This window comes from Salmo salar, chromosome 17, assembly GCF_965601325.2.
Source record: "Salmo salar chromosome 17, fSalSal1, whole genome shotgun sequence".
In the NCBI taxonomy this organism is placed as follows: Eukaryota; Metazoa; Chordata; class Actinopteri; order Salmoniformes; family Salmonidae; genus Salmo; species Salmo salar.
The window spans coordinates 999,216-1,015,000 of record NC_138307.1 but is presented as its reverse complement, the minus strand read 5'-3'; the positions used below and the strand labels follow the sequence as shown (position 1 = coordinate 1,015,000).

General features: G+C 41.7%; 1 protein-coding gene across 3 annotated transcripts in view; it reads right to left on the bottom strand.

Annotated features, from left to right (window-relative positions):
* Window positions 1-3,268: 3,268 nt before the first annotated feature.
* LOC100196534 (N-chimaerin) overlaps window positions 3,269-15,785 on the bottom strand; it is a 46,255-nt gene continuing 33,738 nt past the window's right edge. For all 3 annotated transcript variants that reach the window (XM_014151220.3, XM_014151218.3, XM_045698752.2), the window contains 7 exons: window positions 12,663-12,740; window positions 11,592-11,676; window positions 9,211-9,384; window positions 8,923-9,000; window positions 8,427-8,564; window positions 8,206-8,311; window positions 3,269-4,172 (listed from right to left, as the gene is read on the bottom strand). In XM_014151220.3, coding sequence (XP_014006695.1) covers window positions 4,001-4,172; window positions 8,206-8,311; window positions 8,427-8,564; window positions 8,923-9,000; window positions 9,211-9,384; window positions 11,592-11,676; window positions 12,663-12,740 — 831 coding nt within the window. In that variant the 3' untranslated portion in view covers window positions 3,269-4,000. The remainder of the gene's footprint in view (window positions 4,173-8,205; window positions 8,312-8,426; window positions 8,565-8,922; window positions 9,001-9,210; window positions 9,385-11,591; window positions 11,677-12,662; window positions 12,741-15,785) is intronic.

Sequence of the window (15,785 nt, the reverse complement as noted above, 5' to 3'; positions counted from 1 at the left end):
TGCTCCTGATGAGGTGGCGAATGGTCTCCTGAGGGATCTCCTCCCAGACCTGGACTAAAGCATCCGCCAACTCCTGGACAGTCTGTGGTGCAACGTGGCGTTGGTGGATGGAGCGAGACATGATGTCCCAGATGTGCTCAATTGGATTCAGGTCTGGGGAACGGGCGGGCCAGTCCATAGCATCAATGCCTTCCTCTTGCAGGAACTGCTGACACACTCCAGCCACATGAGATCTAGCATTGTCTTGCATTAGGAGGAACCCAGGGCCAACCGCACCAACATATGGTCTCACAAGGGGTCTGAGGATCTCATCTCGGTACCTAATGGCAGTCAGGCTACCTCTGGCGAGCACATGGAGGGCTGTGCGGCCCCCCAAAGAAATGCCACCCCACACCATGACTGACTCACCGCCAAACTGGTCATGCTGGAGGATGTTGCAGGCAGCAGAACGTTCTCCACGGCGTCTCCAGACTGTCACATGTGCTCAGTGTGAACCTGCTTTCATCTGTGAAGAGCACAGGGCGCCAGTGGCGAATTTGCCAATCTTGGTGTTCTCTGGCAAATGCCAAACGTCCTGCACGGTGTTGGGCTGTAAGCACAACCCCCACCTGTGGATGTCGGGCCCTCATACCACCCTCATGGAGTCTGTTTCTGACCGTTTGAGCAGACACATGCACATTTGTGGCCTGCTGGAGGTCATTTTGCAGGGCTCTGGCAGTGCTCCTGCTCCTCCTTGCACAAAGGCGGAGGTAGCGGTCCTGCTGCTGGGTTGTTGCCCTCTTACGGCCTCCATGCTCTGGACACTACGCTGACAAACACAGCAAACCTTCTTGCCACAGCTCACATTGATGTACCATCCTGGATGATCTGCACTACCTGAGCCACTTGTGTGGGTTGTAGACTCCGTCTCATGCTACCACTAGAGTGAAAGCACCGCCAGCATTCAAAAGTGACCAAAACATCAGCCAGGAAGCATAGGAACTGAGAAGTGGTCTGTGGTCCCCACCTGCAGAACCACTCCTTTATTAGGGGTGTCTTGCTAATTGCCTATAATTTCCACCTGTTGTCTATTCCATTTGCACAACAGCATGTGAAATTTATTGTCAATCAGTGTTGCTTCCTAAGTGAACAGTTTGATTTCACAGAAGTGTGATTGACTTGGAGTTACATGGTGTTGTTTAAGTGTTCCCTTTATTTTTTTGAGCAGTATATTTTCTATTTTGAGTTCATAGTTTGGGTTCTGATGGGGTAAAACAGTTGAACTAGGTTATAAGTTATATTCATCAAGAATAAATGAGTATATCATTAATTTAAAAGTCCACAAATGGATGTAGCAACTGCAGATTGCCCCTTCAAGGGACTAGGAATCACCAAGATCTTCCTTTGCATGTCACATTTGCAATTAGCCTGTCCAGCACGGTGTTAGAGCTAGCTAGGAAGACAATCCCACCTCCGATTTATCGCATAAATGCGGGACGGTGAGCCCTCGTCGCCAAGCTCATAACTGCTGATTTAAGTCTGAATGTATCCTCGTGTCTGCTACCCTCCATCAAAAATGACTGGTCTCCATTATTTTGATTGCTGCTAGAGGTAGTGCCTAGTATAACTGGTCCGTTAGTGTTGGTACTTAAACATTTTAATTAGGCCTAAATATTATTCCTAACAATTATTTGTGTACTTTGTATGGAAAACAATATTGCTGTATCGGCTACTTTTCATTACTCACTGCGTAGAGCTGGATGAAAAATACTTTTTGCTCAAGGAATATAATACATTTAGCTTGCTTTTCAGCCATTGAGAAAATACAGGCCTACCTTTTTTGTAATGTTGCCATCGAAATCAATAATTCCATGTTGGTCTTGATAAACCTGCAACACAGGCCAGTCCCTATGACAGGTAATCCACAACATAGAACCCACAAGTCCCACTTGCTCGCTCGAGGAAGGTAGTTTGGCATAATTTTTAGGGCTCTATCAAATCTGCGTTCCGGAGAATGTGGAAGGAAAAGGAATACAGATATTAAAACAGAATTCAACAACGTTAAAAAAGTTAATCATAAGACCTGAACAAAATGCATCAGTGATTCGTATTTTCCTGCAACTTTCTGAAACAGCACAGGAATGCCCCCATCTGTGTGTGTGTGTGTGTGTGTGTGTGTGTGTGTGTGTGTGTGTGTGTGTGTGTGTGTGTATGTCTATACTTTGTGTAGCCGTTAGCAATGATGCTAATGAGAACCATATTCTGGTAGATATGGGAAGGCTTTCCCAAAAACCTTCTCAATTAAATGTTAAACTACAAAGTAGCCTACCTGGCAAAATGATATGATTATTTGCATCAATCCAATGGCCATTTGTTTAGCAAACTTTGCGATCACGAGTGCTACAGAAACCTATGCTAACCAAACACGGTGTGTTGCTGTTGTGCACTTAATTTACACACAATCTTAATTTCTTTTTTTTTAAACTCAGAGCTCAAAAGTAGTCCCCTGATGTGGTTTAAGCATTGTTGTGAACTTAGAACATCCAACTTGGCTTTCTTTATATAAAGATTGAGAGCAAAAACCCCCCCAAAAAAAAACTCATTTGAGAAAAAGTGATTTTATAGGGCCCTACATTTTGTAAATTTTTGGTGGTGGGCACCAATATTAATAATTTGGTAGAAATCTAATATTTTGATAGCGATATGAGCAAGGCATGTCATGATATCGGTTTATTCTTCCTGTTATTAAGCTACACTGTTCCGCAAAACTGGGATACATGACTGATCCTTCTTGCACAAAACTCTCACAGACCTTGTCACAGGCTTAGCATACTTAATTGCCTGATGATGGGCCATCCACTGTGGATGGGCTTCCCATTGTAATCAAACTGGTTAGTTAGGTTCGAATTAAACCAGACTGACTCAACTTTGCATCCATTGAGCTATTTGGTACCATTTATACTTTTTAAACTAGAAAAGTTTTGTGCCATAGTCTGTCAAGGAACAAAGGGATACTTCAAACAACCAAAACAGATGGACAATGTTGATAGGAAGGTAGAAAGGCACCATCACATACAATGATGCTGCAAGGTAAAAGTGGCAGGCTTGATCACTTGGGCACATTGGATACTCTGACAATAGGGGCAGTCAGGGCCAATGGTGTGGCACCCATTATAATATAAATGAAGGGCAAATGTACATGAGACACACCGCTAATATGATATACTACATTTAAGACACCTGTTATGGCTTGTGAGTGCTAGGCTACCTTTAGAACTACTGGCTGAAATTATATAAATATCCCACTGCATTTATTTGAAATGAACAACATACAAACAACAATTTTAAACAAAATAAACAAGGTTTTTAACTAATGGTATTCTATGTTACATCCAGGTACATTAGTGATTCACAGGAAGAATAAACCCATCATGAAACAAATGAGCCACATCTACAAGATCAGAGAGAGCAGCTAATGAGTGAGTGTGACCCATAGAGATAGAGGACTCATCATGTATATAACCCATTTTGGCATGGACATTGCCATTGAGGGCTTCCACCATGCCGCCGCCATTTCAAAGTATTAAAAGTAGCCAACTGGATGGGGATTCCTATGGGTTGTAGCATCAATGGCACTGCCCATGCTGTCAAAGACACTACAATGTCAGAGATAAAGTTGAGTCCTCTCTCTTTCCCTTTGGTTTGACCCAATATCTGAAAACAAAATCACATACTAGCTATCCAAAGGAATGTGTGTTCCATCAATTACCCCGACACAAATGGGGGGATGAACATGCAAAAGACAAGTCTAAGGTACGTGATTCAAACCCAACAGACATCTCTTCAGACATGGTTCACTGGGAGTGGAAAATAATGTACAATGGTGCAAAAACTCCATTATTATTCAAGTCTTGGTTTTACAAAGGGAAAATATTAAAAACATTGTCACTTCCTCCTTTCTAAATTATGAGTAAATAGCTTATTCATGATTTAAGATTCCTTCATTGTTTGTCATCCCCTTTCAGAACAGAATGTCTTCGTTCTTTATAAGCGTCTCCACCACCTGTCTCTGGTAGCGGATGTCATTGAGCGCCGTCATCGCATCCAGGTCTGGGGCACGCATGAGGGTGGGCCCAAAAACAATGCCAAGGTTTTCTGCATTCATCAGGGTGTCTTTCTCATTTTGGGTTACCCTTTGAAGAGGAACAGGAAAGGGTCAGGCAAAGAGAGAAACAGCAAAAAAAAAAAAAAAACCTTTGGGTGCCATTGACATGCTCATTCAAGGCCATATTAGTTTTCTACCATAAAACAAATTATTGGCTACTGTTAACATATAATGCCTAGTAAAAAATATTAACTTTACAATTAATAATAATTTTAAAAAGGCCTGTCTTGATTGCATAAGTATTTGTCCTAAGATTTTCCTTAAGTCACACAATAAGCTGCTTCACAAGTATTTACACATTTTAACACTAGAACCGCCATTGGCCGACGGGCATTTGATTTTGTAATTAAAATAAGGCAGAGGCTGCGGATCCCACCCCCATGTATCACTTTTCCCCAGAACTGAAGATTCGAATCACGTTGTGCTTGTGATTCTTTGGCAAGCGCTGCTGAGTTTTGGCCGCATGAGAAAAATGTGACCATTCGAACAATCATCCGAAAATCTCATATGAAATTAGGTGATGTAATTTGACTTACAGTATGTTATACTATGCTATTATATTCAGTTATGTTATATAGAATACTATCATTATGTGATCTTGTAGACATTGATTCAGCTTTGATCTAACTTTATTAAAAAAGCATCATTCGCCAGGGTAGCATGTTCTCTGGGCAGCTCAACGAGTAGAGCAGAGACTGTGCAAAGTAGAGAACCCAGCACCTGCGCAGAAGGTTCGGACCTTTAGCTGTCGGGAAGAGGGGTGATTGAATTTACAAAATGTACAACGCTTAGTTCACAATGGCAAGAAAAACAAAGTGAATTGATGCGCACACTGTATCGAAGATGGATTAGAATTTGGAACATCTCACTAGTTATTCATATGGGGGAAAAAATTGTTTTATTGTACTATATTGCATTATATTATAAATACTATAACAGAAGAAATAAATTGACATGGCAGGAATCAACTATTCAACGTGAGATAAAGATGCTGTTAGATTCCACTGGAACAGAGCAGCAAAATACGTGCATGCCAGGGACTCCGTTAGGAAAATGTGGCGCCACACATTTGACCGGCAGCATTTTCATTTAAATTACATTTGAGAAATGTACCAGACCCATAAGTTTGGGGAAGCAAATTTTCACCATAAAAATGCACCTTTATAATATAAAATACCTTTCATCATCACATTTGAAGTCTGATGTAAGATCACATTACAAATAGTAGGCTATGACTCAATCACTGTTTGCAAAAAAAATACCAATCAATGCATGGCTGAGCGAGTATAGTGTAGAGGCCTGGGCTATATCAGATACATTTCTTCTTTCTTTGCACGTGAAAAACACATTTCATGCAATTCTACTACACTTTATATGACTGGAGACATTAGCAGAATCTTTTTTAATAAGACAAATTACAGGGTAGCCTACTCTGCTGAAACTGACAATTAATAAAAACAAGGTTGTCCATATAATAGGCCTACGATAAGGGGAGACACAAATACGACGTCCATCTAAACTGGAGGAGGAAATTATTGTCCAAAAACAAACTTAAGTGGGACTGACCCAACAATGATAGCCGATGCTCTCCACTGGTGCCAATAAGGTAGGCTATAGGACTACTGTTATTCGCTCAATTAAGATGAACATTTTGATATCTAAAAGACAGATTAGTCTTTTCATTGTCTTCTCTTTACAGCAATAGCCATTTGCTTTCCAAACTATGTTTTCCTGCGATTGAATTTAGAAATATTGTAATATGCCTGGCTGGGCCTCTACTTTTCAGTGACAGTCGTAAATCAACAATCTATTTGGTATTTTTGCAGCGCTCGCTGCCTTTCCTTCCGACTGAAGCTAATGATCCTCTGTGGCCAAATCATGCTTTAGTAGTCTATTTTGAATTATTTTACTTATTTCTGTATAGACAGGAGTAGGCTAATTCAACTATATACATTTTGGCAATTTAATTCAATTTACTTGGGGAAATCTACTATACGCATAGTAGGAAAAAAGTTTAACTATTCCATTGGTCAGCTTGTCGAGAAATAAATAGCCCAGACTCAGTTGTGGGAGGATAGATACCACATTCATTCATAAAATCAGAAGGCCTAGGTGACATACATTTTCTTTTTAAAAGCAATGAATCTGATACAACAGATCAAGACCGTTTAGCTTAAAATGTTGATAAACTATTATTTCTTAACATTATTAGCGCAGCAATACGCACAAGGCAGTAGGCTACACGCAAATTTGCATTTGGCTACCGGAAAATGAAAGAAAGTTGAAATAAAAATAGAATGAGAAATGAGGTACTAGTTTCAATGTCTGTATAAAATAATTGCCTCTACTGATGGTGACATTTTGCCTTGGCTACGTTGAAACAAGGTAAAACATGCCTCATACTATGTAGTAAAATGCTCAGGTTTCAAACAATTAAGTAGCTATAGTATATGTTTTAAAAACGCATACTGCCTCCAGCTCATTGCAAAGTGGTGTGAGAATTACAAATAGCCATTTTTAATTGTGGCCCAAAAACTATTTTTAACATCCTAATGGCTGTCAAAGGTGCTTCCACCAACTATTGTTCAGGTGCGCACATATTTATGCAATCAAGACATCTCCAGATTTTTTTGTTATTGTTAAAACTTCTTAGGGATAGCCCCCTTTTTTTCAATTTTTGCCTAAAATGACATACCCAAATCTAACTGCCTATAGCTCAGGCCCTGAAGCAAGGATATGCATATTCTTGGTACCATTTGAAAGGAAACACTTTGAAGTTTGTGGAAATGTGAATTGAATGTAGGAGAATATAAACACAAAAGATCTGGTAGAAGAAAATACAAAGAAAAAAACCAACCGCTTTTTTTCTTTTTACCACCATCTTTGAAATGCAACTGAAAGGTCTCACTTCAAGCTATCACTCTGGTTGTAATTCTGATGGTGTCCACAAGATGGCAGCTGTGTATGCGCAAAGTTTCAGACAGATATGTTGAAGTATGAGCGAACTACATGACATTTGGGCAAATCGTGAAGGAGACATTTTTGCATTCATATAACATTTTTATGCAAGAATATCGTCAAATCTGTATACTTGGACTTTGATTTAGCTTTTCCAGTATTAGTAGCCATATTATAAGTTAAACATTTGCAAAACAACCAGTTTTCATAACTTCGTAACTCGGAATATTCGTATAATTTTTGTCCAAAAGGAAAAGGCATGCTGTCGCACAAGGTTAGCAGCTGCATTTTGCGACAGATATAGGGTTTCCAGATACTCCCGTAAAGCCCAGATCATTGGCTATCTAGTTAGCTTTGTTTGACCCCGATTGGTGCTTATTTGACAAAGTTGAAGACCGCCCGTGTCATTGGCGTGCCATGAAAGCGTCGCTCTCTGACCAAATTTGGTGTCCTATAGGATATACTACAAACCTAATGATATAGTGAAGTCTGGTTACGTTCTAGGATCTCAGAGGAATACATACAAATGTGATTTGACTGGTTCAAACAACGTTTAGGGTTAGATTTTCACAGATTCTGTTCTTTGCAAATTGAACAACTGGAAATACAAAATCCATCATGCATGCTATATGGACCATTTTAAGATATGAAAAAGGATTTTATCCAACAAAACGACACTTCATGTTATCTCTGGGACCCTTTGGATGATAAATCAGGGCAAGATTTCAGAATGTAAGCACACATTTCACCTTCAGCGGTGAATTTATCAAACCTATCGCAGTGAAAAAAGTGTTGTTGTTAGGGGCTCTCAAACAATAGCATGGCATTTTTTCGCAGTAATAGCTACTGTAAATTGACAGTGCAGTTATATTAACAAGAATTTAAGCTTTCAGCCGATATAAGACACATACGTACTGACATTTGTTGTTTCTCTAAAATCTGCGATCATGACACAACGCTCTGCATGATTTACAACTGTCCCGTTGACGGGACGTCGCTCCCTAAGAAGTTTTAATAGACTGTACATCTAATCATTGTCTCTACTCAATGACTAGGCACTATACGCCTGTTTTACCATAATATACTACAATATTTGGTCTCACCTCTTTAAGTGGGCCATGAGATAACACAGTGTTTCACAGTGTGCAGGTGGCAGCAGCTTCAGAGCTTCATGATGGGCCTCTAACCGCTTGTCTGGATCTGTAATCTCTAGAACCCGACAAAACGGACACACAGTCAGCGTCTGCAGGATAGGAACCATAACACACACCAAATAAAACTCAAAATACAAATATTCATTAAACGGGCTAAGTTTAGGACTAACTTGCTGCCTCCATGAACCTTGGGTAGGCGTCATACGTGATAAGAGGAATAGGTAAATCCCTGAAGTACAGTTTCAGTGCGCCAGTGATTATATTGATGTCTTCATACACATTCACAGAAATGTCCGCCTTTTCACCATCTATTGGGAGAGAGGGAGAATTTTTTAAACTTAACTATAGATGGGGCAGTTAATTAAAAGATGCCACAACGGTTGCATGCATCCAAAATGAGAACTTAGAATTACATTGTTTTGTGGCTATGCAGCCGGTCTAGAGATTATAAACTCAGTTGGCACTCGATTGGCCTTACTTGATAACTGCCATTAACAATTAAATCAGTTTTTGTCCAACCTAGTCCCTGCAATCTTGCAGCAATATCAACAATAGTCCTTGAAAAATGCTGTCCATGGCCTAAGTCCAATTGATACCCACTGACTGCCCCAGCCAGAAAGCAGGTAACTGAATGCGATACAGTGGCAAAAGGGAAAAGGGCCCTGCCTCTGTCAAAAGCCAGCTTCACATCTTCAATCAGATCACTGAAGCCTGAGATTCTGTACAGGCCCTCAGACTGAACACCTACAGTTAGAGAAGGACGGGAGAGAAAGACAATGACAAATTAAACAGCTTTACATTTATCAAACTAACACCAGTGCAAATTCATACCTCTCCATTACTTGTCAGGAAATTCGAACAAAGTAACATGAACATTGTTACTGGAGGATGTCTGAAACCATAACAACCGTATAGCAAAAAAACATCACAAGTGGGTCGTTTTCTACTGCTCACCTCTAGACTCAATCTCTTGTATGCACATGTCCACCACCATGGGTCGCTTGGAATTGTGGGCTTTTACCAGGGTCGTAAGGTCACAACTGTATACTTTCTTGACATGCTTGAGGTCAGGCTTACAGTCGTTTGGCACCATTTTGGAACACTGTTTGTGGACATTCAAACCGCAATCTGGGCAGAAAAAGAGACTAGCAATAATGCTGTATCATTTAATTGAACCTTTATTTAGGCAGGGTAGTCCTGCCTAAATAAAGTATCATTATCACAATTTAAAATGGCAGGCAGCACTAAAAACGATTATTCTGTTACAACGCATAAACGCATCCTCAATGTTATGCCAATCTGATTTCTTTTCCAATTGGAGATGAATTTTGTATGTTTTATTTAACCTTTATTTAGGCAGGGGGTCCCATTGAGACCAGCCTTGTTTGCAAGGGAGCCCTGTATTACAAGAGCAAAAAGCAATTACACATTAGTTAGACAAATACTTCAAATCAATAAAAAAATACAATAGTAAGAACCCACTTTATCATACACATAATTTCTTAAGGTCTGCAGTGGTGATCTCTGATCAATTTGCCCTTAAAGTGACATTGAAAACTAGAGCAAATCAAATTGTATTAGTCACATGCGCCGAACACAACATGCTTACTTACGAGCCCCTAACCAACAATGCAGTTAAAAAAAAATACAGATAAGAATAAGAAATAAAACTAAGAAGTAATTAAAGAGCAGCAGTAAAATAACAATAGCGAGACTATATACAGGGGGGTACCGGTACAGAGTCAATGTGCGAGGGCACCGGTTAGTTGAGGTAATAAATACATGTAGGTAGAGGTACTAAAGTGACTATGCATAGATGATAACAACAGAGAGTAGCAACGGTGTGAACGAGGGGAAGAGGGGGGGATGGGCAATGCAAATAGTCTGGGTAGCCATTTGATTAGATGTTCAGGAGTCTTATGGCTTGGGGGTAAAAGCTGTTTAGAAGCCTCTTGGACCTAGACTTGGCACTCCAGTACCGCTTGCGTGCGGTAGCAGAGAGAACAGGGTGGCTGGAGTCTGACAATTTTTAGGGCCTTCCTCTGACACCGCCTGGTAGAGGTCCTGGATGGCAGGAAGCTTGGCCCCAGTGATGTACTGGGCCTTGGGTCAGATGCCGAGCAGTTGCAATACCAGGCGGTGATGTAACCGGGTCAGGATGCTTTCGATGGTGCAGCTGTAGAACTTTTTGAGAATCTGGGGACCTATGCCAAATACTTTCAGTCTCCTGATGGGGAAAAGCTGTTGTCGTGCACTCTTCACAACTGTCTTGGTGTGTTTGGACCATGATAGTTCGTTGGGGATGTGGACACCAAGGAACTTGAAACTCTCGACCCACTCCACTACAGCCCCGTCAATGTTCATGGGGGCCTGTTCGGCTCACCTTTTCCTGTAGTCCATGATCAGATCCTTTGTCTCGCTCACATTAAGGGAGAGGTTGTTGTCCTGGCACCACACGGCCAGGTCTCTGACCTCCTCCCTATAGGCGGTCTCATCGTTGTCGGTAATCAGGCCTACCACTGTTGTGTCGTCAACAAAATTAAATGGTGTTGGAGTCGTATTTGGCCACGCAGTCGTGGGTGAACAGGGAGTACAGGAGGGGACTAAGCATGCACCCAAGGGGCCCCTGTGTTGAGGATTAGCGTGTCAGACGTGTTGTTGCCTACCCTTACCCTTATGGAAATGTCAGTTTTTGATTTAATACATTTGCAAACATTTCTAATAACCAGTTTTTGCTTTGCCATTATGGGGTAAACAATTTAATCAATTTTAGAATAAGGCTGTTACGTAACAAAATGTTAAAAAAGTCAAGGGGTCTGAATACTTTCCGAAAGCAATGTAGGTTTTCAAATGTTTTCCTTAAAATAAAGGTTAAATAAAACAATTCTAATAACGGCAGTCAAGCATCCAAGCTAACTGGCTAACATTGACTAGCTAGCTACTTTAAAGACAAAAATGAGAGAACAGCTCACTCTGACTAATTTTACTCACCTTTGCTGCGCTGGTTAGACTATTTTCATGTTATCAAGAGGGTTAGTGATTGTAACTTACTGGCAACATTTCAATTCGTTTTTTTAGCCAATGTTTACTGGCACCTGTCATATCAACAGGCACAACTTGTCGTTCGTAAATTCATAAATTATTCTGTGCTCTGACACTCTCAAACCAGAGTGCTCTGAACTCGAATAGATTACCAGATAGAATTTACGAACGCCCTGTAGACACTGGTATGGTGCTGTATATGACATCTCCTCGAAACCTGGTTCAAACTAGCTGTGTGTTAAAAGACAAAACACAAAGCAGAGACCACAGTTTGCTTCCCACCCTCCCTTTACCTGCACATTTAACTCCCTGAGCGATGAGGCCCCACATGAAGTTGGCACAATATTCACACCAGTGGGGTCCCCGGAAGGTGTGCACCTGCAGGGGAGAGGAAGAGAGGATGGAAAACATGGTCACTTTTTTACTGGATGGAAGGATAGATGGACATACTAGGCTTTCCCCTGGCTCTCCACAGCCTGCACACACTGAAGGAGCCAATTGGGAATTATCCCTGTGTGAGAGATAAGCAGCACTAGAAAGTAGACTGGCAGGCCTTAATGGGGGTTGGAGAGTGGCGGTGGTGGGAGTGTGTGTGTGTACCATGGTTGACAATGCCAGGGTTATCACATATCTAAAAGGGACTACATCAAACAAATGCCTAGTTTTGCCAGGTAATGGCTAGACCAATCAGAAATGCTCAACATATATCTGTGAAAAGCATGGTGGACTCGTTTTAGATTGTTATTTTGGGAATGGGAACGTGGAGGATAGGCATCTTGTGCAAATGACAAGACAAACAACAAATGAGAAAACCTAATGACTGGTGTTATAGCAGTCTTGGTATTTTAAAAAAAACTCACAAAACCAAATTTATTATTTTCACATGCTCTAGTAAAATTATATCTGGCTGAGATTATTTTAGGAGATGGTTGCTGTGTTTGACTGGTAAGTGGCGTGGTTAGCAAGATGCGGCTGGATTCTGTGAGGGTCCCCAAGCGTCTGGTTGGGCAGAATGGGTTAAGGGCTGTGTTGTGTTCTGTCAGGTTCTGTCTCCCTCTCCCAGTTTATATGAGCTACCCACGACAGGTCCGGTAGCCAGTCAGACTACTCTATTGGTTGCTGAGGACTACTACAATCCCTCCTCCTTCATGACTACTCAAAATGATGCTCACTAGTCAGAAGCCGATCAGAATTTATATTCGATCTTTTACAAAGAGGCAATTCTCTCCCCCGTCATTCCAAAAATGTAAAAATATGCCAATCAAACAACCTCAAAATGTGATATAACCACCATAAAGGCAGTGAAAAAGAAAGAGCTGAAGAGGAAAAGTAAGAAGTGTTAAGCAGGCAAGTTCAGGTCTTACCTTGAAATTGTGGACTTTCTCATACTTGGTCGCGTGGTCGTTGTCCTTCAGGGTGGCTCGACGGACCAGTGAGGTGAGCTGTGAATAGGCAAACAGTTTGAGAGGTTGCCAGAAAGTGGCACGGGGCTTCTGGGTCCCTGACCCCATCCTCACACCCAGGGCTGTGGCCACAATGTCCTTCTGCGCCCCCTCCTTCTTAGCCTCGTGTACCAGAGACTTCTTCCCCTCCCTGACTATGTACAACTCCCTGGATGGCATGATGGGTGGGCAATAAAAGGGAAATTCCCCCCGTTTTCTCAGAACAGCTGATGTGATGCCTATGTGGAGGACTGACAGAGCTGGAGAGCGAGCTCACAGAGGTCAACTCGGAGCGGCTCAGAGCAAGCCTGTACTCAGCACCGCTGCTTGCATCGTTAAAATCAACGCATCAGGTAAACCAAAACAAGCCAACGAAAGCAGTATGTAAAATCCACTAAGAACCCAAAGATCTGAAAGGAAAAAAAGGGGGAAAAAAAGTAGTTAGAGTATTCCTTTAAAATTACAGTGCCACAGAATTTTGTCCTTAATCCTGTGCTGATCAGGGTGTCTAAACGAGATTCCTCCTCAAAAGATCCGGCTTGACTGTGTGCATCGATGCAGATGAGGTGTGTGGCTGAGTTTATCCTCTCCATGTCGCGCTGATACTGTCGCTGGTGCACAGACAAAACCCAGAGTGAATACAGCCACTGGGCGGGGTGGAGGAAGCAAGAGAGAGAGAGCGAACGAGTGAAAGCGGGTGAAGCATTGGGTAGTCACTGCTGGATTTAAATGTCACATTGAGAATAAGCCAATCAGAGAAAACAACAGGCTCGGCTTTATCACCAGTGCTGTAGTATATTCCTATTACCCCACAGGCAGAGGGAGAGAGAGCTCAATCCTACAATACAGCTCAATGTCACTGTAGCTCCAGGGTTGAGAGACTGAGCATTAATCTGAAAGCTACAAAAACATATCTACCACATACAGAAGAAAAGAATTCCCCACATTTTAGGATATGGTGCAATTGATTGAACTTTCAGACAACTTAGTCCAACATGGTTGTAACTTCCAGAGCAAAAAAAACACTATAGGATCTGCATGTATTCAAAACAACTATTTACAAAAAAATTGTACACATTACTTGTTATATACAGTGCATTCAGAAAGTATTCAGACCCCTTGACTTTTCCCACATTTTGTTACGTTACAGCCTTATTATACAATTGATTCAATAGTTTTCCCCCCTCATCAATCTACACACAATACCACATAATGACAAAGCAAAAACAGGTTAAGACATTTTTTCAAATGCATAAAAAAATACAATAAAAATAAAAATAATATTTACCTAAGTATTCAGACCCTTTACTTTGTTGAAGCACCTTTGGCAGTGATTACAGCCTCGAGTCTTGGGTGTGACGCTACAAGCTTGGCACACCTGTATTTGTGGAGTTACTCCCATTCTTCTCTGCAGATCCTCAAGCTCTGTCAGGTTGGATGGGGAGCGTCGCTGCACAGCTATTTTCAGGTCTCTCCAGAGATGTTTGATCGGGTTCAAGTCCAGGCTCTGGGTAGGCCACTCAAGGACATTCAGAGACTTGTCCCGAAGCCACTCATGCGTTGTCTTGGCTGGGTGCTAAGCGTCGTTGTCCTGTTGGAAGGTGAACCTTTGCCCCAGTCTGAGGTCCTGAGCGCTCTGGAGCAGGTTTTCATCAAGGATCTCTATATTTCCCTCCGTTCATCTTTCCCTGGATCCTGACTAGTCTCCCAGTACCTGCCGCTGAAAAACATCCCCACAGCATGATGCTGCCACCACCATGCTTCACCGTAGGGTTGGTGCCTGGTTTCCTCTAGACGTGATGCTTGGCATTCAGGCCAAAGAATTCAATCTTGGTTTCATCAGACCAGAGAATCTTGTTTCTCATGGTCTGAGTCCTTTAGGTGCCTTTTGACAAACTCCAAGCAGGCTGTTATGTGCCTTATACTGAGGAGTGGCTTCCGTCTGGCCACTCTACTATAAAGGCCTGATTGGTGGAGTGCTGCAGAGATGGTTGTCCTTCTGGAAGGTACTCCCATCTCTACAGAGGCCCTTCTCCCCTGGTGGCTCAGTTTGGCCAGCCAGCCAGCTCTAGGAAGAGTCTTGGTGGTTCCAAACTTCTTCAATTCAAGAATAATGGAGGCCACTGTGTTTTTGGGGACCTTCAATGCTGCAGACATTTTTTGGTACCCTTCGCCAGATCTGTGCCTCGACACAATCCTTTCTCGGAGCTCTACGGAGAATTCCTTCGAACTCATGGCTTGGTTTTTGCTCTGACATGCACGGTCAACTGTGGGACCTTATATAGACAGAAGTGTGCCTTTTCGAAATCATGTCCAATCAATAGAATTTACCATAGGTGGACTCCAATCAAGCTGTAGAAACATTAAGGATGATGAATGGAAACAAGATGCACCTGAGCTCAATTTTGAGTCTCATAGCAAAGGGTCTGAATACTTATGTAACTAAGGTATTTCGTTTTTTTATTTGTAATACATTTGCAAAAATGCTTTGTCATTATGGGGTATTGTGTGTAGATTGATGAGTAAAAAATGATTTAATCAATTTTAGAATAAGGCTGTAATGTAACAAAATGTGGAAAAAGTCAAGGGGTCTGAATACTTTCCGAATGCACTGTAAGCTGGAAGAGTGCATGATTGTGGATAGTAGCAGAAAGTAGCAGAAATGGGGGTACAGATCATGATTGTAGAAGCTGGTCTCTGCCTGCAGCTCAGGACTGTTAACAATATGTACAGTACATAAAAAAATGGATAGATAACAGCAGCCATCTGACATAAAATCAGGCCCAGACTTGCCTGAGGTTCACGGAAGCTCTGAGAAATGGAAAGATTTCTCCCTCTCCCACTCACTTCTAAATTTGCCCGATTGCATCTTCCCCTCACACTCTCCCCACCACCATATTTAACCCTCTGTGTGTGTAGCACTCTCTTGGTGGTGAGGGCTAAAAGTATTTGGACAGTGACATTTTTTGTTGTTTTGGCTCTGTACTCCAGCACTTTGAATTTAAAATGATACAATGACTTTGAGGTTAAGGTGAAGACTTGAGG